The 20,153-nt window shown below is 48.1% G+C and overlaps 8 protein-coding genes across 8 annotated transcripts; 2 read left to right on the plus strand and 6 right to left on the minus strand.

Annotated features, from left to right (window-relative positions):
* Window positions 1-113: 113 nt before the first annotated feature.
* FOMMEDRAFT_164473 (uncharacterized protein) lies at window positions 114-3,458 on the minus strand (the record flags this gene model as incomplete). Its single annotated transcript, XM_007261412.1, has 4 exons — window positions 3,331-3,458; window positions 3,071-3,265; window positions 2,900-3,001; window positions 114-2,866 (listed from the first exon to the last, which is right to left on the minus strand). Exons 2-4 carry the CDS (start codon window positions 3,261-3,263, stop codon window positions 114-116), a joined length of 3,048 nt encoding a protein of 1,015 aa, XP_007261474.1. The 5' UTR covers window positions 3,264-3,265; window positions 3,331-3,458.
* A 273-nt stretch (window positions 3,459-3,731) lies between these two features.
* On the minus strand, window positions 3,732-6,147 carry FOMMEDRAFT_137810 (calcium/proton exchanger; the record flags this gene model as incomplete). The annotated part of the gene is made up of 4 exons (XM_007261413.1): window positions 3,732-3,956; window positions 4,029-4,624; window positions 4,677-5,566; window positions 6,127-6,147. 4 exons carry the CDS (start codon window positions 6,145-6,147, stop codon window positions 3,877-3,879), a joined length of 1,587 nt encoding a protein of 528 aa, XP_007261475.1. The 3' UTR covers window positions 3,732-3,876.
* Window positions 6,148-6,502: 355 nt separating this feature from the next.
* FOMMEDRAFT_16175 (MBOAT-domain-containing protein) lies at window positions 6,503-9,224 on the minus strand. The gene is made up of 10 exons (XM_007261414.1): window positions 9,164-9,224; window positions 8,871-9,099; window positions 8,500-8,792; window positions 7,848-8,444; window positions 7,601-7,791; window positions 7,516-7,549; window positions 7,435-7,465; window positions 7,115-7,305; window positions 7,020-7,041; window positions 6,503-6,951 (listed from the first exon to the last, which is right to left on the minus strand). Exons 1-10 carry the CDS (start codon window positions 9,193-9,195, stop codon window positions 6,817-6,819), a joined length of 1,755 nt encoding a protein of 584 aa, XP_007261476.1. The 5' UTR covers window positions 9,196-9,224; the 3' UTR covers window positions 6,503-6,816.
* A 267-nt stretch (window positions 9,225-9,491) lies between these two features.
* On the plus strand, window positions 9,492-10,052 carry FOMMEDRAFT_73630 (uncharacterized protein; the record flags this gene model as incomplete). Its single annotated transcript, XM_007261415.1, has 5 exons — window positions 9,492-9,540; window positions 9,602-9,622; window positions 9,675-9,727; window positions 9,808-9,911; window positions 9,974-10,052. The coding sequence occupies 5 exons, from the start codon at window positions 9,492-9,494 to the stop codon at window positions 10,050-10,052; spliced, it is 306 nt and encodes a 101-aa protein (XP_007261477.1).
* A 281-nt stretch (window positions 10,053-10,333) lies between these two features.
* Window positions 10,334-12,094, minus strand: FOMMEDRAFT_143896 (uncharacterized protein). The gene is made up of 5 exons (XM_007261416.1): window positions 12,049-12,094; window positions 11,879-11,985; window positions 11,697-11,817; window positions 11,577-11,636; window positions 10,334-11,518 (listed from the first exon to the last, which is right to left on the minus strand). Exons 1-5 carry the CDS (start codon window positions 12,055-12,057, stop codon window positions 10,349-10,351), a joined length of 1,467 nt encoding a protein of 488 aa, XP_007261478.1. The 5' UTR covers window positions 12,058-12,094; the 3' UTR covers window positions 10,334-10,348.
* Window positions 12,095-12,881: 787 nt separating this feature from the next.
* FOMMEDRAFT_73499 (uncharacterized protein) lies at window positions 12,882-15,515 on the plus strand (the record flags this gene model as incomplete). The annotated part of the gene is made up of 6 exons (XM_007261417.1): window positions 12,882-12,930; window positions 12,995-13,365; window positions 13,414-13,556; window positions 13,614-15,131; window positions 15,190-15,377; window positions 15,466-15,515. 6 exons carry the CDS (start codon window positions 12,882-12,884, stop codon window positions 15,513-15,515), a joined length of 2,319 nt encoding a protein of 772 aa, XP_007261479.1.
* A 635-nt stretch (window positions 15,516-16,150) lies between these two features.
* Window positions 16,151-17,633, minus strand: FOMMEDRAFT_137814 (uncharacterized protein). The gene is made up of 6 exons (XM_007261418.1): window positions 17,517-17,633; window positions 17,100-17,438; window positions 16,713-17,027; window positions 16,604-16,654; window positions 16,436-16,514; window positions 16,151-16,346 (listed from the first exon to the last, which is right to left on the minus strand). Exons 1-6 carry the CDS (start codon window positions 17,601-17,603, stop codon window positions 16,228-16,230), a joined length of 990 nt encoding a protein of 329 aa, XP_007261480.1. The 5' UTR covers window positions 17,604-17,633; the 3' UTR covers window positions 16,151-16,227.
* Window positions 17,634-17,651: 18 nt separating this feature from the next.
* On the minus strand, window positions 17,652-19,597 carry FOMMEDRAFT_16179 (uncharacterized protein). Its single transcript, XM_007261419.1, has one exon. The coding sequence runs from the start codon at window positions 19,349-19,351 to the stop codon at window positions 17,897-17,899; it is 1,455 nt and encodes a 484-aa protein (XP_007261481.1). The 5' UTR covers window positions 19,352-19,597; the 3' UTR covers window positions 17,652-17,896.
* Window positions 19,598-20,153: the final 556 nt, after the last annotated feature.

Raw genomic sequence — 20,153 nt, forward strand, 5'->3', positions numbered from 1 at the left:
CTGGATGTGGGACTGTACACAAGTTAAGCTATGACCTTCAAAACTGACGTCGTGGCTCGTTACAGGCAATAGATAAGCAATAATAGTGATATAAGTTGCAGAGATTACATGACTCAAGCACCTATATGTACGAGATTGACCCATCGTTCAGCCTGAATCCCATCCCGCGCTTTCAGCGCCAAAGACGCCTTGCGAAGGCCCCCAGCCGCCCTCTTATACTTTGCCTCGCCCTCCTCGCAGTCGTTAATGTATTCATAAACGGTTCTGGCAAATGCTGGCCCATCCGTGTCAAGCAGCTCCCACATCGAACCGATCACGCTTCGGAAACCAGAAAATTGCATCGCCGCTGCGAGGTGAAGAACTTCATCGTGTGCACTGTCACGATGCTGTTCAGCGGTATGACAAGCAGAAAGGAAAGCAAATTCGGCATTTGGAAGACTTGATTGGACAACATCGAGCATTGTTAGCCCACGATCCGATAGATTGAACGAAGAGCCAAAGGGCTTTGGATCTAAAGATCCATGACAGACAAAGTGGACCCATGTCGCTTTCCGGACGGCTTTGATCACTCCATCATGAGTGGCGTTCTTACCGACGAGTAACTTGGTGCTCATGCCACAATTCCGAATGTTGGAAATTTCTTGTTTAGCCGATCGAAGTGAGGTATCTCCAATGACGAGCACTGTTGGGTCGTCTTCATTGCCACCTAACCGTGCATTGGCGAGAGCACCGAGCGTTGGTGTGTAAGACGAGACATAATCATCCAATAAGTATTTCACAGTACCATGTTCATCCTCGAATGGTCCTGCTGCATGGAACGGAAGCGCAGACAACACGGACGTAGGGCACCACCAGATGCGAGAACCTTTTGCGACTCCGAGTTCTGTAAGTTTATCCACGACATCAGTAAGGACTCTGTCCCATAGCATCTCCATCGCTTCACGGAGCTTCTCGTCATATTTTGGCGAATCGGCGCCAAACTTTTGGCGTGATTCCACAAGCTCGTTGCACAGATCGGTGCTATCCTCATAGAATTCATCGTCCAACGGAACGCAAGCGACTAATGGGTCGTCACGGGAGAGTACGATGAGGGCATCAGAACGGTATGTGCTGTGATTGATCACGATGACCGGTCCCTCCAAAGCCGCCTGCTGCAGTGTCTTGAATGGCGTAGCTTCGAGGAAACTCTCGAATCCTGGAACTCGCCGAATCTCTCTAAGAATAACCTCTTGTTCGTCCGAAAGTTGTCTCTTTAACTTTAGCAGCTTGTCAAATGATTTCTGTCCTGTCTGTATGCTCAGATTAACTGATCCGTTTGCATCCGTGGTCAAACCAGATATTATCGATTCATGCGATGTTGCAAGATTCTCCAGCCGACCACTGACATCACGGAATCCGTCAGCGAGTTCTTTGTTTGTCTCTGCAAGTTTGTCCAAGGGAGTCCTAAAGCCGCGCAACTGCGACCAGAGTAAGCCTCTCCCTTGCTCAAATATCTCCATCGCTTGTTCCAGTTGATTTTCCTCTACAGCATAAGAAGCGGCGTCCATGGCGAGCGTTCTGGATTCGCTACTCCTGAGAAGGAAGTCATGTTGTGCTTGAAGAGTTGGATTTACGGTGAGAGCGTGTTGAAGTATCGATATCGTTTCTTTATAGGCTGAATAGGTAGTGTCGTGCTCGTGGAATCGTGCAAGTGCTGCCCAGTGTCGGGCAGCAAGAAGGCGATCAAACGAACCTGAGAATTTATGAGTAGCAGCGAGTCCTAGTAACTCCATGCATTCTTCAAAGTCGGCCATGTTTCGTAGTTTCTTAATCCGAGCATATAAAGAATCTGCGAGGATCCTCAATGTTTTAGTACGATCGGGATGGCCTTCGGGTCGAAGCTTCAGAGCTGCTCGATTCAGCTTGATGGACTCTTCAAGGTCCTCAATCCTTCCATTCTGCTGGTATCGAGTCCTCAGAGCACTTGCAAGGTTAATGACGGATAAAGAACGCTCCGGATGGCCTTCAGGCTGAAGCTCAAGCGCGAGTCGTTTCAGCTCGATAGACTTCTCAAAGTCCTCGGCCTTTCCGTGCAGCTTGTATCGTATGTTCAGAGAGGTTGCGAGATTGTTGAGAGAAGCGTAACGAAGAGGATGTCCATCGGGTCGAAGCTCCAGAGCAGCTCGATTCAGCTCGATGGCCTCCTCAAGGTCCTCAGTTCTTTGATGCTGGATGTATCGAGTGCGTAGAGAGTATGCAAGGTTGCTAATAAACATAGAACGATTCGGATGACCTTCGGGTAGAAATTTTAGAGCGGCTCGGTGCAACTCGATGGCCTCCTCAATGTCCTCACTCCTTCGATGCTGGTTATAACGAGTACGTAGACCTTCTGCAAGGTTGCTGAGAGACATAGAATAATTAGGATGGTCTTCAGGACAAAGCTCGAGGGCAGCCCGTTGCAACTCTATGGCCTCCTCGAGATCCTTCGTCTTCCCGTACTGCTGGTATCGAGTACACAGAAAAGATGCAAGACTGGTGAGGGACATAGAACGATCGGCATTGGCTTCGTGTCGAAGCTCTAGGGTGGCCCAGCCCAACTCGATGGCTTTCTCAAGGTCTTCTTTCCTTCCATGCTGCTTGTACAGAGTCCACAGAGAAGTCGCGAGGTTGCCAAGAGACATAGAATGTTCAGGACGGTCTTTGGCATGAAGATTCAGAGGAGCTTGCTGCAACTTGATGAATTCTTCAAGGTCCTCAGGCCTACCATGCCGCTCGTATCGACTAAACAGGGAAGCTGCGAGGTTGCTGAGAGACATAAATCGATCGGGATGGCCTTCGGGGCGAAGTTCCAAGGCAGCTCGGTCGAGCTTGATGGCTTCTTCTACATCTTCCAAATGGCCCCGTCGGTTGTATCATGTACGAAGGGACTCTGCAAGGTTTTGCAGCGAATCGGAACGGTCGGGATGGCCTTCGGAGCGAAGCTCCAGGGCAGCTCGGTCCAAGTCGATGGATTCTTCTAGGTCTTCCAATTTATTCCATCAAACGTATCGTGTCGAAAGAGAAAGCGCAAGATTATATAACAACTCGGAACGATCGGGATCTCCTTCAGGACGAAGCCTGAGGGCAGCACGTTCATGATTGATAGACTTTTCGAGCTCTTCCCTTTCCCCCGATTGCTCGAAGCGTTCCCAGTGTTCGAGAGCAAGATCGTGATGTCTCGAAACATTAGCAGGACCAACAAAAACCTCAAGAGAATCTTGAACCGATGTACTGTTTGATCCCATTTCTAAATGTGCACTGTTTCAGCTGTGTGTAAGTCAAAATACAGAAATATGTAGAGAAACACATTACATCGTGGTACTAGAATTGGGCCTGCCTTGTACTTCTGTGCTGCACACAGCGAATTGCCAGACGGCTCAAGAAGTCTCTTCACTAAGGGATGTCTGCACTGCGCAGCTCAATAAGCGAGGCTGACTCCCGAGGCTCGGGATGTTAAAAAAAGTGATTGTTTTCGCCAATTAGACAAAAATAGGACTGGGATGGGCAACAGTGCACAATATGCACGATGTTGCACAGTCAGGGGGAAGATGTGGGCGCTTGTTCGCAGTATCACCCATGTTGAAATGCCAAATTATGATGGCGACATGACAGAGTCCGCAGCAAAAACAAATTGAACTGCTTCTGACAAAATAAACGTGAGTAAAAGTTCCAAACATATACAAACACGCTCCAATAAGTATATGCTCTCCAAACCATGTCAATATACATTCTTTCTCGTGAGTTATACATGTACACTGTACAGTAAAAATAACGCATGCGTGGCGTTACAGACGCTATATTATTCATAGACAGGAAAAACAATCATCGAGAAAAGTCCAATCGACGAAAATAATCAGTCTAAGCACAGACGAGACCGATATCGTTACCCAAGTTATCAGGGAAGTTCCAGAATGAAAGTGCAATGACGATGTAAACCGCTAAAATTGTGCGAAGCAGAATTAGAAAAATAAATCAGCTCTCTTCATCATTTATAAAATAGAAACACTAACCGACTAGAACGACACCACTCATCCAATGCGCTTTCCCATCCTCAACAGAGAACTTGACCAGCAGCACAGAGAAGAAAAGACACAACGTTTCCAATGGGTCGAACACTAAAGACAGCGGTTTACCAACGCACCACGCTACGAGGACCAAAACCGGTATAACGAACAAGGCGATCTGAATACAGCTCCCAACAGCAACGCCCAACGCGAGGTCAAACTTCCCTTTGCTAGCAACGACAACAGCAGTTGTATGCTCCGCTGCATTCGAGATGATGGGGATGATGATTAACGTAAGGAATTCCTTCGAGAAGGGAGCGGAAGCTGCGACCTCATCCAGTGCGTCGACGAGGAACTCGGCTGTGAGGTATGCGAGAGCTGTAATAGCCACGAGCAAACCTAACGCAAATGGGACATTGAGGCGCGGTTTCTCAATGTGATCCAGACTGGAAGTCACGGGTGGAGGGAGCACTGGATCGACAATAGAGCCAGTGCCCACGCTGGACGAAGATGCGGAGGAACGACGCGAGGTAGGTTGCTGCACAGTGTCCACAAACAAATGGGAGTGCGAATAGAACTGGAAGAAAAGATACGCGATGTATCTACGAGGTACAATTAGTTAACGACCACAGGTAACGAGATTGGTGCCCTTACATCAATAGTAATATCACCGAAGTACCTCGACTCAGTTGCAGTAATATCTGCCCTTCTTCACCCATCTGCAGCCTTTCGCTTAGGAACTCATGAAACGCCGCGGGCACAAGTAGCGTAATAACCGATAGTGTCATAAGTGTCAAGTTAAGCTGTGCGACGATGGGCTGGAATTCCTGCTGGTGGAACCGGAAACCTCCAGCAGCGAATGCCATGCCAAGGACAAGTAATAGATTACTAAGGAGACCTCCAAGAAGTGAACTCTGCACCAGATTGAGGTCGCAGTGGGAAAGCGCGATAGCTGCAACGATGAGCTCGATGACATTTCCTAGCGTCGCGTTGAGCAATCCACCAATACTCTGGCTCGTGCGTAGTGCAATTTGTTCGGTGCCGAGACCGAGCAGTGCTGCAAGAGGTAGTATTCCAAGTCCGGCAAAGACGAAGATAACGACGGGCGATTGGTGTGTGTAATGTAATATCCAGGAGGTGGGTACGCATAGAAGAAATATGTTCAACGGAGTGTACTTGAGCGTGGCTTTGGCTGATGCGCGGTACGTTGGTGACGGACCGACAGGATGGCGTGGAGTAAACAATGTACGCAGTCTTCCTGTTTTCCTTAGCACTGCCCTCTCACCGCTCACAAGGGCTTGCTCAGTTGCAGGTCGAACTTCCTCTTGCTTTTCTGGATCGGTCGTTTCTTTCTTCCTCTCACGTCCAAATGACAAAACGCTTCCCACTTGGCCGGCATCATTGCCCACCGGACCTCCATCCACATTACTATGCTCTACTTGAGACGTCCGAGCGGATGAATGCGGACTAGGGGGCTCATCGTCGTCGGCACCGACAGGAACGGAAGTAGTAGTAGTCGTAGGCTGAGGCACGACTGATGCATGCTGCTCGATTGATACAGAAGGGTCTCCCATTCAAGGTGGGGGTATGCGTTGTGGGAAACGGCATTAGGCCCAGACACAGTGGGGCCCTTATAACCTGTTACTCGGTCGTGGCTTGGCTGCTTGGCGTATTACTCCAGCCTGCATCACGTGTTATGAAATCATTTTGTATTTCGCTTGTTCGACTGACGTGCTTCCTTGTTGAGAATCGAGGTGACCGAACAAAGATGTGTCTTTGGTGAATTTGTGGAATTACGCGTGAAATAAGGCAGAGGCTTGAAGAAGGTGCGTTTGACAGATTGGGCTGAAGAAGCCACAGATTGACACCCCGATACAAAGTCCGCAAGAACACACAAAGAACGTGGCTGTGTCACGTTACTTGTATCATACCTACAGCTAAAATACATTGCAGTCATGAAAGAAAACGGCTTGTACTTATTTCAATGCTCAAACATTAAATAATGTGTGGCCAGGACAAGCGAAGAACCAAAAGGTCTCTCAGCGAGAAGAAGTGATGGTGGTTATGAGAAGGGGAAACGGGCTTGCCAGGGAACGAGCATCACCTTCAGACTCCGTTTGTACATTTCACAAGCCGACGACTACACATTTCACTGCAGTCTTATCAGGTTTCATTCCTCATAGAATAATCATCAAATGGAAGGAGGTTTGCCAAGCCAGGAGTTTCCGAAACAAGGTTTACTGGTTGACTATCAGAGATCATGATTAAATTTACACTACACTGATCACTATATGCTGGGCTTGGTGAATTGTAGTTACGGCGAAGAATTACTAGATATGTCTATTCACTCTTAAGTTGACATGCCAGGCTCCTCACTTAAGAAAAAAATAACAACTCCATTATTAACATTACGACTATTATTTTACACTCCTTCAAAAACATATACATCCAATTTCCCCACTCCTCCCAACAAAACAAACCTACCATAAATACAGTGCACGTGTATGTGTGTACACATATGCAAGTTGTTAATCAAGATAGATATCAGCTAATACTGTGTTTCCTTCTCTCCTTTCCTCCTTCCCGTAATCAAGAAACTTCTTTCTCGACTCGCAATTACCGAATAGGTAGACGCTCGTGTTTCGTTTTCGTCTCTTCGAGCCCACAACTGGATATCAGCCAGTATGATCTTTCCCGACCTAGCACGACAAATAGATGTATGTTCGTGTTTCGTGATGTCGAACCTTCTCTTCCCTGTGTTCCGTTCTGTTCCCTACGTTCCATTCCAATTAATTTAATATGCGCAATACGCAACACAAAGCAGTGGGAAGCCTGCATAAAGGCCAACCCAAAACACGACATTGCCCACGACTTGGTTTCGCTTGATGAAGGGCATGCGGCCAATGGCAATTAGTGGAATTTGGATGAGCTGTAAAGAAAGGATTCTCGGTCAGTCCACAGTGTGAGTATAGCGGCTGTGGTTTATTTTTTGTTTACCTGGAGCATGAAGAGATACATCCTTCACAACGTACAATCATTAGCACATCTGCTCAAAGACCGACAAAGAACAATATAAATGAATGAATACTAACCGAATCTTCTTAGTAACAATAGCCATAACCAATTCATGCAAACACGCAGACAAGAAGAACGTAATGAGCATAGCTGATTTCTTGCTAAGCTTGTAACTCTTTATCGACGATGCGTAGACGTGTCGTAATAGGAAGGTATGCACGGGTCTGTTCCATTTGCGCGCGAATTCATCCCATGACGTCGAGTTCCACCTGTAGGAGTCATTAATTAGTTATTTGTTGGAGGCTGCGGACAGAGTTTTGTAGGTAGGGAGTTAAGCGTACTGCGGAGGGCAAGCTCGTTAGAGAGTTAAAGAATAATAAATTTATGAGTAGCTCACCCAATCTTCGTAGAATTGCCTATCTGCAAAACTATTTATCGAGTCAGAAGCAAAGCAGCCAAAAGTGACCAAGACCATTACCGAGATAATTCAGCAAACCCATTACAAACACACTCTACACCCCAATCAGCATATAAGCTAAATAACGCTAACTCGGGTTGCTCACCAAAGATGATATAGAAGAGTAACAAATACGCAATCATAAAAGGTAACGCCAAGTCCAGCAAAGAACGGAAGAACGACTGGTCTCGGCTAGTCGGCACGAGAGGGAGTATGAAGTTCTCTGTGATGGTATATAACAAAGCAAACGTTCCGAAAGTCGCCACGGTCTTCTCGAATACATATAATGGTCGAATTCTGCAAATAACCAGTCAGGAAGAGAAAAACTACGGGATCAGAAATGAATTATCCACCTATCGGTTCGCGGGTACTCCAACTCGTAAACAAGCGTCGGGATCAACATATAGTCCGCAAAGGACTTCAAGCTAATATTATCCGGCCATCGCACTTTCTCCGGCCCCTGGCTGGTGAGCTCCTCTTCCATCTCTACGAGTTCTTCCGCAAGCGCAGCAACGTCCTGGTTCGGATGATGCACCAATACAGCAAAGTCATTTGCTATCTTTTTTCGAATTTGCATAACTTTCTCATGTCTAGACTCGTTCCTCTCATCCGGAACCGAAAGCAACTTCTTGCGCAAAGCAATAGCAACGTCTCCGTCAATGTAACTTCGTTGTGTCCCACCTGGTATCGGCGTGATACTAGGAGATGCACCCAGGTCTTCCGGAGATGATTGAGGAGTTGGCTCGTCTACTACATGTGAAGCTGCCTCGACGATTGCAACGTCCCATCCTCCGACATTTGATGTGGCTGAGCGTAGCTTTGCCATCGTCTTTTCGAAGTTCCGATGTACATTCTGTAGATAGCCGTTCGTGCTCATGTAAGAGTGCATTTTCATGATCATCACGAGGGAGTGTAGTGTGAGGAACCCGGATTGTACCCAAGGCCATTTCCTGGAATATCGATTTCAATTTAATTTAAACACCGTGAAAGAATATTTATACCTACCTTTTGAATGTCCATGTTACGGCAACAGCTAGCACAAGCGTTTGGAACGTATGCTGAATAACGACACCCCACGGAGAAAAGTTAAGCCAGCCCTTCTTCAACGCAATAGCAAACGGAACACAAAATCCAGTGCTCAATACCAAAACGCCGTCAGAGAGAGCAAGTGTGAAAGCATGTCGGGAGAACATTGCGGCGAACGCCATTTCAATTGGATAGCCGTTCTTCTCCATAGTGACGACATAGTTTTGTATCACGAGGAGGAACATTGAGATCCAAAAGAGTGTGTAGAAACCCTATAGCATCAAAAACGTGGGCCGGGCTCAGCTCAGTCCAACTGATGATGATACATAGTAAATTTTTTGCAGACGTACTCGAAACTCATTTGGATTGCGCGAGTTTTGTGGGTCGAAAGTGCTATTTCGTGGTACGAAACTGATGATAGCACGCGATTTGTTATTTCCATTTGTCCGAAATGGTCTGGAAACATAGAGTGTGCCATCGCCCATTTGGATGCCTCCACTTCGTGTTCTCTGCATCTTGTGGGGCTCCTGCAATTCTACGGATAAGCTTTCCTGAGGCTTGACATCTATAGAAGCGCCACTGGACAACAAAAAGAAAAGTATGAGCAAAATCAACGCGGAATGATATAGGGAGAAAGGCGTACTTTGGTGCCGGACCGGAAGCGACTGCAGACATTGCCGTCAACACGGACTGTAGAGAGTAAACCAAGAACAGAGGGAAACCCAAGTAAGAGAGGGAGCCACAAGAGACGAAAACAAAAGAGCAGATGGAGATGCACCGGGTATTTGTAGGTAGCAGAGGCTGACGCTGGCCGGAGCACCGGCTGCGCGACTCGACGCGTTTCGTCATGCGCGCTCAAAACAGCTCGGCACTCTCCTATTTTCACTTTCTATTCCTTCCGCCCTTTGCCGCCTTCCCACCGCACACCTGTACACCCTCACCCGCCCGCCTGACATTAATTTTGACCAACCATGCTCGGGCGCGTCCTCCTCACCGTCGCCATCCTCGCCCTACTTCACGGTCAGTACACGTCTCCAACCGAAGTCAAGGCCTGTTACTAATAGTAACGTTATCCCATCAGCTGCGTTCTCCACGTACGAACGTTAGTAATACCGTATCGCACATCAATCCACATGTCCCTCACCAGGTCTTAGATCTCTCTCATTTGAAGGCGCTCGGTAGACCGGAGGGCTCTTTGCCTCAAGATGTACGAGTCATTTCATTCCGACTTCAATGTGACTACCACAGGAATATGATAACTAACTAACTTTATTTACGACACGACAGATTATCGCCGAGGCGCTCGTATCACTAATCCTCGGTATCATTGGTGCCTCGTTGAACGCTCCCGAACTGAAGGAGATAACATGGCGCAGTGAGATGCGAAAGAGGTGTGTCGTTGTGGCTCTACATTTCGTGTCCGATTCGCTGTGTTGACGAGTAATGGATTTAGAAAAATTGATGACATGGACTCCCGACTCAGCTTCGCAAGCTGGACGAATAGAGGGAATGAGCTTCTGTCATCATCATAATGTTGCAATACCATCGTTACTATGTTATGTTATCTTGTCAAAATCTCGTACGGGTGGATCCTCTCTTACGCTGACGTTTGGATCGGAACAGCACGTGTTGCACATAGCCTGCATATTTTGAGTATTATTGTGTATTCTGCTCTCACTGAATATGCGCCGGGATATGTCGAAGTAACCGCTTTCAGCACCAACAACCAAGCTTTAAAAAGAATCGCACTCTAGAATGGAATGCACAAAGCACAACTCTTGTGATAGCAAAAACAAAGTTAAGGTATACATGAGCAAGACATAATCTACTACGACGACTTGTCTTTCTTCTCCGTATACGACTTGAGTTTCTGGTAATCCCTATTAAGCTTTGCCTCAGCAGATACTTTCTTGCTTTCACCACTTCCACCTCCACCATCTCCACCTCCACCGCGTTTCCGTTTCTCCTTCCGAGCTTTCCGCTTCTCCTCAGCTTCACGAGCCGTGTCAGCCGCGAGAATATCGCGAATGGAAGGAACTGCTGAGGAAGTGAGTGGTGCGAGACGGCTGATTCTCTCAGCTTCTTCATCATCGTGTGGTTCTTCGTTTTCGTTGCGTTGACCTCTGGGAGTAGTATGTTCAGGAGAACCAGAAGGATCTTTCGACTTGCCCTTTTGATTGTTGAGTGATGGTAAGAGCCTTTCGGGAGGAGGAGAGGGAGGTTCGTCGTCGTCAAACCATTTCCTTCGAGGTCCAGGCTCGCCTTCGGCTGGTGTGGATTCAATTGTTTCGCGTGCTTCACTAGGTTGAACTTCACGTTTGCTAGAGTCGTCGATACCTTCGTCGTCGTCATCGTCAAAGTTCACGCCTTCGTATTCGCCAGCGTCAGCGAAGATGTCAAAGTCTTCGTTCACTGGCTCTGGTTCTGGTTCGGGCGCGGGTGTTGGTTCCGACGCGGGTTTGTCGGGTCCTTGTTTCGTATTCGAAGTGCTTGCATCGTCCTTGCTTGAGGAAGGAACAGTAGATCCAGGAGGCCGTTGTTGGCTATCGCCAGTTCCGTTCTCCGTGACCTTTCGTTTCTTCTTTTTCTTCACCTCTTTCCCTTCCTTATCTTTCGTAGCACCGATAGGTTTAAATCCAATAGGCTTGAACTTCCCCTCTCGTTTAGCTTCGTCAAGTGCTCTATCCGCTAACGGTGTCGACGATTCAGCACCATTCACATCACCTTCACCTTTCGTTCTTTTATTCTTCAATTCGCGTACGATATCTTCTCGCGTCCTCTTCTTCGTATTCGACGTCGACGTCGTCGTAGTTTGGTCTAAGGGAGGTGGTGAAGCGGATATTGCTCCACGAAACGCTTCCTCGAGCTCTTCGTCGTCTTGTGCGGAGGTGGATGCGGCCATGCGAGATTTAGTTTGTTCGAGAAGTGCAAAGTCGAGGCCTTTCACGAGGACGGTATGTTCTGCGTCACCGCCTAGGTAACGGCGTTGTTCTTCAACCTATCAAGAGTAGTGTATGTTAATTTTTGGGTGGTACGGTAGTTAGAAGTGGTCTTACAGCCTCTCTGTCTTCGTAGTCTGCATGCTGTTTTTCAAAGTTCTCTAACACCGATTCAACCTGGAACGAGATTATAAGGGAAAATGCCAATGACTAGAGTATAACCGATGAGCAACGTACCTCCGCAAAGTCTCCTGCTGCACCCGTTCGTCTCTCCACTGCCCTGTCACGATAATTCAACCCAGACTGTTTCTTTATTTTTCGTGGTTTGAAAGCAGCCTTTGAGCTTTCTGTTGGCTTCCTGGTAAGCTAGTAAGCTCAGAGTTCGCGTGTAGAATAATAAGGGACGGGGAAATGCGTACTTTTGATCATCTTTAGCTTTCGGAGGGAGTAACGAACCTCTAGCCGCTGTGGAACTTGATTGTAAAGTGCCTGGTTTTGAGGTAGACAAGAGTTTCCGGAAAGCGTCCTAAAGAACGACAGCAAAACTGAGTTCAAATCTAGTAGTAGCGAGATTTATTTTGATACGAACTTGATCCATGTCGACAATAGACAACGGCAATATAGATACAATAAATAAAGTGAGCGGAGTAAGCAAAGTGGATTCGGCTATGTCACGGCGCGGCTTGTCCCTCGACATCCTGCAAGAGCACTCACTCTTCACATAGACAGCCACCTCGTTGTCGTCGCGTGTTGTTCATCGTCGTCATCAACAACGACAGCGTCCTCACAAGACGCCCGTCGTGCCCGCCGCACGCGGCCCGGCTGTTGTCCTCCGACCGACTCGAGTCCGTCCGTACCGTGGCATAATCATCATCCCACCCACCCAACCTACACGCGCGCTTCGAAATAGCTTCCGAGCGCCTTGTCCCTTAACATTCACGTCTTTCTCAGTCTGTCAACCTTCATTGCGTCGCGTCGCATACGATGGTTTCGCTAAAGTTGTCTCTGTCGCGCTCGACGAGCACTTCATCGATCGCAAAGGATAATTCCGAAGAGCTTACTGTTACTGCCACTGCTTTTGGGGAGAGACCGCCATCCGTCTCGTCCAATGCGCAGAAGTCCATCGCGTCATCATCAGTGGCCAGTTCGGGTCCCAATTCAGACACAGGTACGTCTTCATTAGAACAATCTATGTGGACATATTTTGTTGACGCGAAAGTATATCATGTTAGAAGACGCGACGATCAATGTGAAGAAGGCTCTCAATAATGGGAATGGATCTAGTAATAACATTGATAGTGATAGTGGAAAGGGGAAACAGCGTAGCATCGAGTGGGTATCAGCTGTGTCTGCACGCGAGGATAAAGCGCTCATTGTGTTGTTTTATTCAGTGACTTACGCCTTTTGGCGATCTCGACGAACATGACGGAGCTCTCATATAGCATATCTGACATTCAGACGCGTATATTCGGTAAGGAAGAAAGTAATACAAAGACAATACGCGTTTTGTCCCTAACCTAGTTCGTCGCGTCCAGAAATTCAGGAGATACGACACCAAACACAAACAACTCGAGATCCTCAAAGCTCATCATCCGGAGTTATTGATCAAGCTCTTATGTCTTTGGATGAACGTTTGGAAGCCGTTAACCGAGGAATGAAGTCCGTTGCTGATGCTTTGGAGCCCTTATTATCGCAGACCCCTAAACAGACGGAAGATGAGGACGAACGAACACTTCTGTTGCGAAAGCATAAAGCCTTAGTGACTGATTGGGAATCCGTCCAGGATGAAACTGATGTTCTAAGAGAGGAACTTAAGGAAGACAAATGGTTAACAGTCTTTCGTACGGTTAGCGAGCAAGCGGATGGTATGATGACTAGTCTGGAGAAGGCTATACAGCGTTGTCAGGTATGTCGGAAATATGCGAGGAATAAGTGCATTCTAATGGGGATCTAGGAATTCATTTGGCGAGTGCGGAAAAGAGTACCTTCTGAGGATGCGACTCTATTAGCTCAAGCAAGCCCGTCCTCAAGAGACGCTGCTCCTCTCACTTACGAGACTTTCCGTAGTTTACAGGATTCTTATGAAGCGAAGAAAAAGTACGTTCTTTGCTTATTTTTAGTCCTGTATTGGAAATGTTTCTCACGCGTTTTTAGGCATTATACGCCTGCTACATCTAAGGTTCTCTCTATTATAGACAAAGGAGTACAGGATCGCGTGACGAAGAACGGTGAATGTCTACGTCGACATGCAGAATCTACGCAGAGGTGGAAAAACCTGAAGGAACGGATACAGCGGACAGACGCAGACATGGAGACAACACGCAAAATTTTATTGATGCAAGGCAGCGAGGCAGACGAATTTGGTTCCGTTATCTCGGAAAAGACATCTAGGTCGTCAGTCCATGGCAATGGTCACCTTATTACTCCTCAGTCTTCGACAGGATCACGGCGGATCAGTAATTCAATCGAGTCTCTTTCCAATTCAATTTCGCCCCTGCGGAAATTGGCGAAGAGGATCGGTGGCAGGATGAGCGGGAGGGCTACACCTGTTAGTAAGGAAGAAGTTGCAAAGCCACCAGCATCCGATCCTTTACCGACAGTTCGCAATCGACGATCGATGTTTCCCTTGCGCGGAGTGACCAACCTTGCAACACCTGAGCGACCGATGCATAAGCATTCGCAGAGTATGACTCCCGAATCACCGACCACTCGTCGTACTGGTGCGGAAGAGACGATAAAATTCAAGGCTCCGAGGTGGAACAGCTCGACGAAGGTCGAATCCGAGGAGCCCACTCGACCAGTGAGACCATCATTAAGTAGGAAAAGCTCAGCAGCAAATATGCGATCGGTCTCGAGTAATTATCCGCCCGTACCTCCTATTCCTCCGATGACGCCTAACCCACCACGAAGTCTGTCCCGGGCCTCTTTTGCATCTTCGCGGCCTTGGTCACCGATTACAGCATCAAATGGGTCTACAACACGATCGTCTATCAGCCGACCTCCGTCACGGTCTCAATCATCTTTCGGTTTTGCGACGAATCCTCGTGCACGTCCAAGGACCCCTAGTCATATTCCAATGCCTATCAATTGGAAGGGGTCTTCAGCTTCATCAGATACCAGCTTTGACGACAGGTCACCACCAGATTCCTCGATTATGCAACGCATCTCCCCTACTCGCTCAACGTCCTCTATCAGTGGCATTTCCTCATATTCAAGAGCGAAAACACCCTTAGGCACTCATATCCCTTATCCGCGTCCACCAAGTAGATCCAAGATTCCTGTTCCCACGCTCTCGTTTTCTTCTGCATCACGACCTTCATCTGCCATGTCCGATTATTTCGACCGTCCAGATACGTCGATGTCCTTCCGTTCCAGCGCTCTCCGTGCCCAGACACCTGAAGCTACTCTGCGGGGACGCGTCCAACAGCTTCCGTACTTTCATGATAATGCTTCGTCTATCTCACCTGGTTTAAGACGATCGAGTCGAGCACCACCGTCGAGCTATCGTCGCGAGCCTTCCGTTGCTCCGCCCCTTCCGCATACTCCCCTGTCGAGACCGGGCTCTCGTGCGGGAGCATATACGCCTAGTTTTGAGTCCCGTTCTATGCATACGTATATACCTGCTAATCCTAAGGATCCTCTTGATGCGGAGGTTGCTGCCATCGGAAATTCGTGAGTCCAAGTCAAAACACTACTTATTACCAAGATGATTACTGATGTCGTGCTCTAGGATTCCTCACGGTCTGCTAATTGAGCGCATCGACCCACCTTTACGTGTGATTCCGAAGGATAACGAAGAGATCAAGGCACAGTATGCATTCTCCAATCACTTGGCGAGGAAGATTGTAGCGTGCCGGTTGCTTACGATGAGTCGGTCTGGTGTGAAGTCGAAGAAGGTTATGTGTCGTGTTGGTGGAGGTGAGTCTACCTTTCGTTACTGTTCAAAAACCACGTATAGTTAGGTGAAGTTGAAATAAGTATTGACTTGCATTGTTTGTTATGCTAGGCTGGCAGGAACTATCGTTGTATCTTCTTAGTCGTCAAGCCGGTAACTAGATCCATATAAGTGCACTGTCCTATAGTTCAACCTAAAGCCTCGTACTTCATACTCCATACATCACCATGAACTCGAAACTACCTTGCTCTTTGACATATGCTGTGCTTCTGCTGCTGATAAAACCTCTCCTTCCTTTCTACCAACGTATCCTTCGCACTCGATAATTTCCCGTCCTGTCACTACGTCCGTGCATCCATGCATACCCCTTATCATGCCGAACTACCAAGATCAGCTCCTTTTTTCTTGACACGACCCAATACAGCGTTGTGATTTTACCTTTTTTCTCACTTATAAATTTTTCATTGTCATGATGCAATTGTTGATAGTTACGCAACGAAACGACGTTATGTGTATCAATTTTTTTTATAACCCCTTTTCACATATACAGTAAGATCTTCTTCTGACTTTCTCTTTCCCTGCCGCTTTTTTCTTGAGTTTGCAAGTTGTGCAAGTTATTAGAGTAATATGCAGTAATGAATGGATCGGGTGTCTATTTCGTATAGTCTATGCATGGAAATTATCGTGAATTTGCATTTTTTTTGCGTTACGTGGTGTGAAGGGGTAGTCGACTCGATACGTTGGACCCAAATACCTGACCTGGACAACGTCGAATTGATTAAAGTCTTTTATACATGCGAAAGTCATCGCTAATAGTATACATCGTATTTTGATCTGTTGAAATCGTCCAGGTTAATGTCTAGGTTTCAAGTACTAGGCGTTCATCTTCAAACAGGTCGCTCGCAAGCCATCTCCGCTCCACTTCGCTACTTCGATGAGCAGGTCTCGTTTGCGTTGTGTTGTTAGGCCTGCGCGGAGTTCGTACATCGTTGCTACACGAGATATATTTTAATATTTTGTTTTAGAAAAAAAGAAGAAAATGGTATGTATGTATGCATGAATGAATGGGGAGGAGGCTTACAGAGGTTGAAGAGATAAGGCTCTGTTGAGCATGTTGCTGAGGGTGATGTTTGGAGTGTTGATTCGAGGATTTGGATGCCCTTCAAATGATGATGATGAAGATGATGATGATAAAATCGAAGGTGTTAGAATAAATAAAATAAATAAATATATGAGCGACGTGAGTTACCTCTTTGATGCGTCCTTGCCCAAGAAGTGCGACTGCATAGTTATTCGCAGCCTACATATGTTCAAGTTCAAGCTGGAATGAAGAGCAGAAGGGGAAGATAGGAACCTACCACAACATCTATAACCCCCTCCTCCGCACTCTCACCCTCAACAAGCACCCTAGCATACTCAGCAGCCACACCCCACTCTCCCAGCGCCGCGTTCCAAATCACCGCATTCATATTTTTCAACGCAGGTTCTGCAGAGGGATCTTGCTCGACAATATCGATGTGCTTTTGGGCGGAGGAGAGGAGACCGCCTTGGAGGTAGATGCGTGCGAGGGCTGAGCGGAGTGCTGGATTCGTAGTTGGCGCTGATGTTGATGAGGAAGGGGGGGAAGAAGAGGAGAGGAGTGGTTCGAGGAGCGTTGAGGCTGCTGTGTAGTCCTAATAAATAAATAAATGTTCCATTCAGCGTAAATTAAGATAGTCTTGTATAAGCTCGAAGGGATACCATACCTTCATCTCAACAAGCTGACTCGCAACAATCAACGCCATCCTCGCCCCTCTCTCCTTCCACATCGCCCCTTCAGTACCACCCCTCGCCTGCCTCGCTCTCACCCGACACCTCTGCAACAACGCCGATACATCATCCAAGTACCCCAAATGATCTCCGGCCCAATACGCACACCTCGCTCTTAAGACCTCAAGCTCGAAGGGTAGGATTGAATGGAGGATGTATGCACGTGCTGTGGGAGGTTCGAGCGTAGCGAGTACGCTGAATAGGTTTTCGCATTCTGCTGATGTTTGGTTGAAGAGGCGGAGACGGGCGAGGGAGGAGAGGCGGATGTACCATAGCTACATATAGATAACGCATGTAAACCAAAATATAACGGATGAAGTGCTGATGAAACGGTCTCAATTTAATTCACGCACGTTCAAGATGAGTTCAACGTCGCTAGGGTTTGCTGCGACGATTCGGTCTCTCGCCATACGCGCAAGCGCACGCCAGTTATTCGTCATCTAGGTGGTACAACACCAAAAAAACATAACATTGCCCAACGAACGGGTGGGAGAAACATTAAAGCGACAAGGGAACAGGGTAGAAGGTACAACAACCACCAGAACAAAAAAAAAGAACACAACAGGGCAGAGGGAGACATACACATCTTATTAATTTACGAGCCGTCCATAGCTTATCAGCTGAAAGAGTACACTTACAACAAGCGTGTGGAAGTCAGTGTGGGTCCACTCGCCGCTTGTATCGCGCGGAGGGCGCAAGTGCGGTTCGGGGACGTGTTTGGTGAGGAGCGCGCTTAGTGGGTCCGTCTAGTGAGGTAGGACAGTGGAGAGAGACGTGAGGACGAGAGAGCAGGGAAATAGGCGAGTGGATACGAAGCGGCTTTGCTGGTCAACCACCATGTCAAGGAGGCGATGCCGAGCATGAAGGTACGTACTTGAGGAACAGGCAGGAAGAGCGAAGTTACGGCGAGAGCAGGCACGTGCAGTTCTGGAGCCTCTTCCTCGGATGAGGAAGATGAGGACAAGGGAGAGCTCTCAGGCGCAGTCGACGAAGCGGTCTTTTCAGGAGAAGGTGCTCGTTCCTCGTCTACGACCGGTGCCACGGTCTGAGCCTTGGTGTCATCACTCTCGAGTTGCGTGGAGAGGACGACGCTCTGCGCGATTGGCGTGTCTGCACCACTCTTTGTCTCCGCCTCTGGCTCTGAAAGAGGGTCCTCTGGGTCGTCCACGAGGAACGGGTTAACATCCGTGACCGCGACTTCAGACTGCACGTTGCCCTCCGTAAGTTCGAGCGTCTTGAGAGGCTCAGTATCCTGCTCCATTTTCGCTTGCTTCAATTTAGCAGAGTCTTCGCCAACGTGGTGGACGGGAGGGTCGACAGTGGTGGAGGAAGAGGACAAGGAGATAGTTTCGGCGTTACGGGAGGGGATGTCTGCCGTAATCGCGTGCGCTTCTATGCCTTCCTCTTCTGGACGACGCGTCTGTTCCCGAGCGTCGATTGAAGCAGTGCTATCGTCCTTAACGTTCTTCGCGTCGTCGACGTCAACGATAACCATAGACTCGCTGGCAGCTTCAACGGCGGGCGTAGCTTGCTCCATGTCCGCTGTGTCATTCTGATCGATGCGCGTCTTCGGTTCCTCGCTCTGTGTAGCTGGCTCCTCTGCCGAGTTCGGTTCTGGCCTCGCCTCGGCCTCATGCTTGACAATGACATCTGCACTCCCGTTCTCGTTGGGTGTGGCGCTGCTCTGCTCGACCTCAGCACTCTTCACCTCAGCACCGGCAGCCTGCGCATTCGTCACGTCCTTCCCGTAATCCGTCTCCCCAGAGGTCCTTCCCTTCACACCCTCCTCCGTCTTCCCATTAGCATTGACATTAGCAGTCTCCTCCGCCACAGCCTCATGTTGACTCGCGACACTCCTCGTGCTCCGTATGCTCCCCGCCACCGACGAAGTGTGCCTTCCATGTCCCCTCAAGCTCGTCTTCGACGCAATGCTCTTCAACATCCTCACAGGCTTCGAGCCCGTCATACGTCTCCCAAGTCCCTTCAATCCATGTGGCGGCGTCTGCTCCTTCTGTTGCTGAGACGGCGCCTGTGCAAGGAAGTCGTACAACTGAGCCTGGGCGCCAGGAGTCGACGCTGCTGACTTGACCGACGTCCCAGACGCCTCGTGTATGCTAGGCGCAGCCTGCGGAGCTGTGGTAGGTGTACCAGGCCGCTTGGTATCCCGTCGACGCAAAGGGAGATGCATATTACAGTAAGTCGTGTGTGTGGTGGCAGCAGCAGTGCGTAACTAGTGCTTCTTCTCTAAAATGAGTGTTTAAGTCCGAGAGCGACGCCCTCGGGTGTATGCACGGAAGGAAGCTTAAGGTTTGTTAGAAGGAGTAAAGTAGAAAAGTAAGAGACTAGGGCAAAAGGACGGGTGCTGAATGGAGTTTGCGTGCGTATGCGTATGGATGTATGCGCCTACGTTCTGGCCGCCAAGTAGTAAGAGCCTAGAGGGCACCCGGAACGACTTTGCTTTTATACTGCACTTCGTAAGAGCACGCGAATAATATCATTACTGTATTATGTATTTTTATGCATGTATAACACCATAAAAAGTAAGAATGATATGATATCAAATGTGACATGAATTCTGTTATTACCCTCACATGTTTGACAGCCGGTAAGTGCGTTGAAACTGTGCGTTCCGAGGAGTACGCGTGCCTTACATGCGGGTCAGCCGTCTCTCCGTCCGCTGTTACGATACTTCCGAAACTTATCTGTAGACTGTACTACGCTCATAGTAGCGTTAGCACCATTCTACATCTCACAAGTTACAGTACACCAAGAGAGTATATATACATTATTTATTTTCGTACGCGAATATGAAATGTACGTGTCAATCCGCGTTCAACACAAGAGAAGGGAAGAAACGCTAACGCCATAATCCTCGATCCCGACGACAGATGCGATTCTCGCCGTAAACCTCCTACAACCTATCCGTCTTCCCTTATCTGTCAACAATTTCGGATCTCTTCATCTACTGGAATGTAGTAAATGTCATTTTG

This window comes from Fomitiporia mediterranea (assembly GCF_000271605.1).
Source record: "Fomitiporia mediterranea MF3/22 unplaced genomic scaffold FOMMEscaffold_1, whole genome shotgun sequence".
Taxonomy (NCBI): Eukaryota; Fungi; Basidiomycota; class Agaricomycetes; order Hymenochaetales; family Hymenochaetaceae; genus Fomitiporia; species Fomitiporia mediterranea.

What these genes read in the sequence shown, in the direction of transcription:
- FOMMEDRAFT_16175 (XM_007261414.1), bottom strand. Translation starts at nt 9,195, where the DNA reads ATGTCTGCAGTCGCTTCCGGTCCGGCACCAAA. An exon ending in GAGTACCCGCGAACCGATAG is followed by an intron (nt 7,792 to 7,847) that starts GTGGATAATTCA and finishes GGTTATTTGCAG; the next exon opens with AATTCGACCATTATATGTAT. An exon ending in GGGTTTGCTGAATTATCTCG is followed by an intron (nt 7,466 to 7,515) that starts GTAATGGTCTTG and finishes CTCGATAAATAG; the next exon opens with TTTTGCAGATAGGCAATTCT.
- FOMMEDRAFT_143896 (XM_007261416.1), bottom strand. An exon ending in AAAGCTAAAGATGATCAAAA is followed by an intron (nt 11,818 to 11,878) that starts GTACGCATTTCC and finishes CTAGCTTACCAG; the next exon opens with GAAGCCAACAGAAAGCTCAA. An exon ending in CAGCAGGAGACTTTGCGGAG is followed by an intron (nt 11,637 to 11,696) that starts GTACGTTGCTCA and finishes ATCTCGTTCCAG; the next exon opens with GTTGAATCGGTGTTAGAGAA.
- FOMMEDRAFT_137814 (XM_007261418.1), bottom strand. Translation starts at nt 17,603, where the DNA reads ATGACGAATAACTGGCGTGCGCTTGCGCGTATGGCGAGAGACCGAATC. An exon ending in ACGTTGAACTCATCTTGAAC is followed by an intron (nt 17,439 to 17,516) that starts GTGCGTGAATTA and finishes ATCTATATGTAG; the next exon opens with CTATGGTACATCCGCCTCTC. An exon ending in AGGGGGTTATAGATGTTGTG is followed by an intron (nt 16,655 to 16,712) that starts GTAGGTTCCTAT and finishes GAACATATGTAG; the next exon opens with GCTGCGAATAACTATGCAGT.
- FOMMEDRAFT_16179 (XM_007261419.1), bottom strand. Translation starts at nt 19,351, where the DNA reads ATGCATCTCCCTTTGCGTCGACGGGATACCAAGCGGCCTGGTACACCT.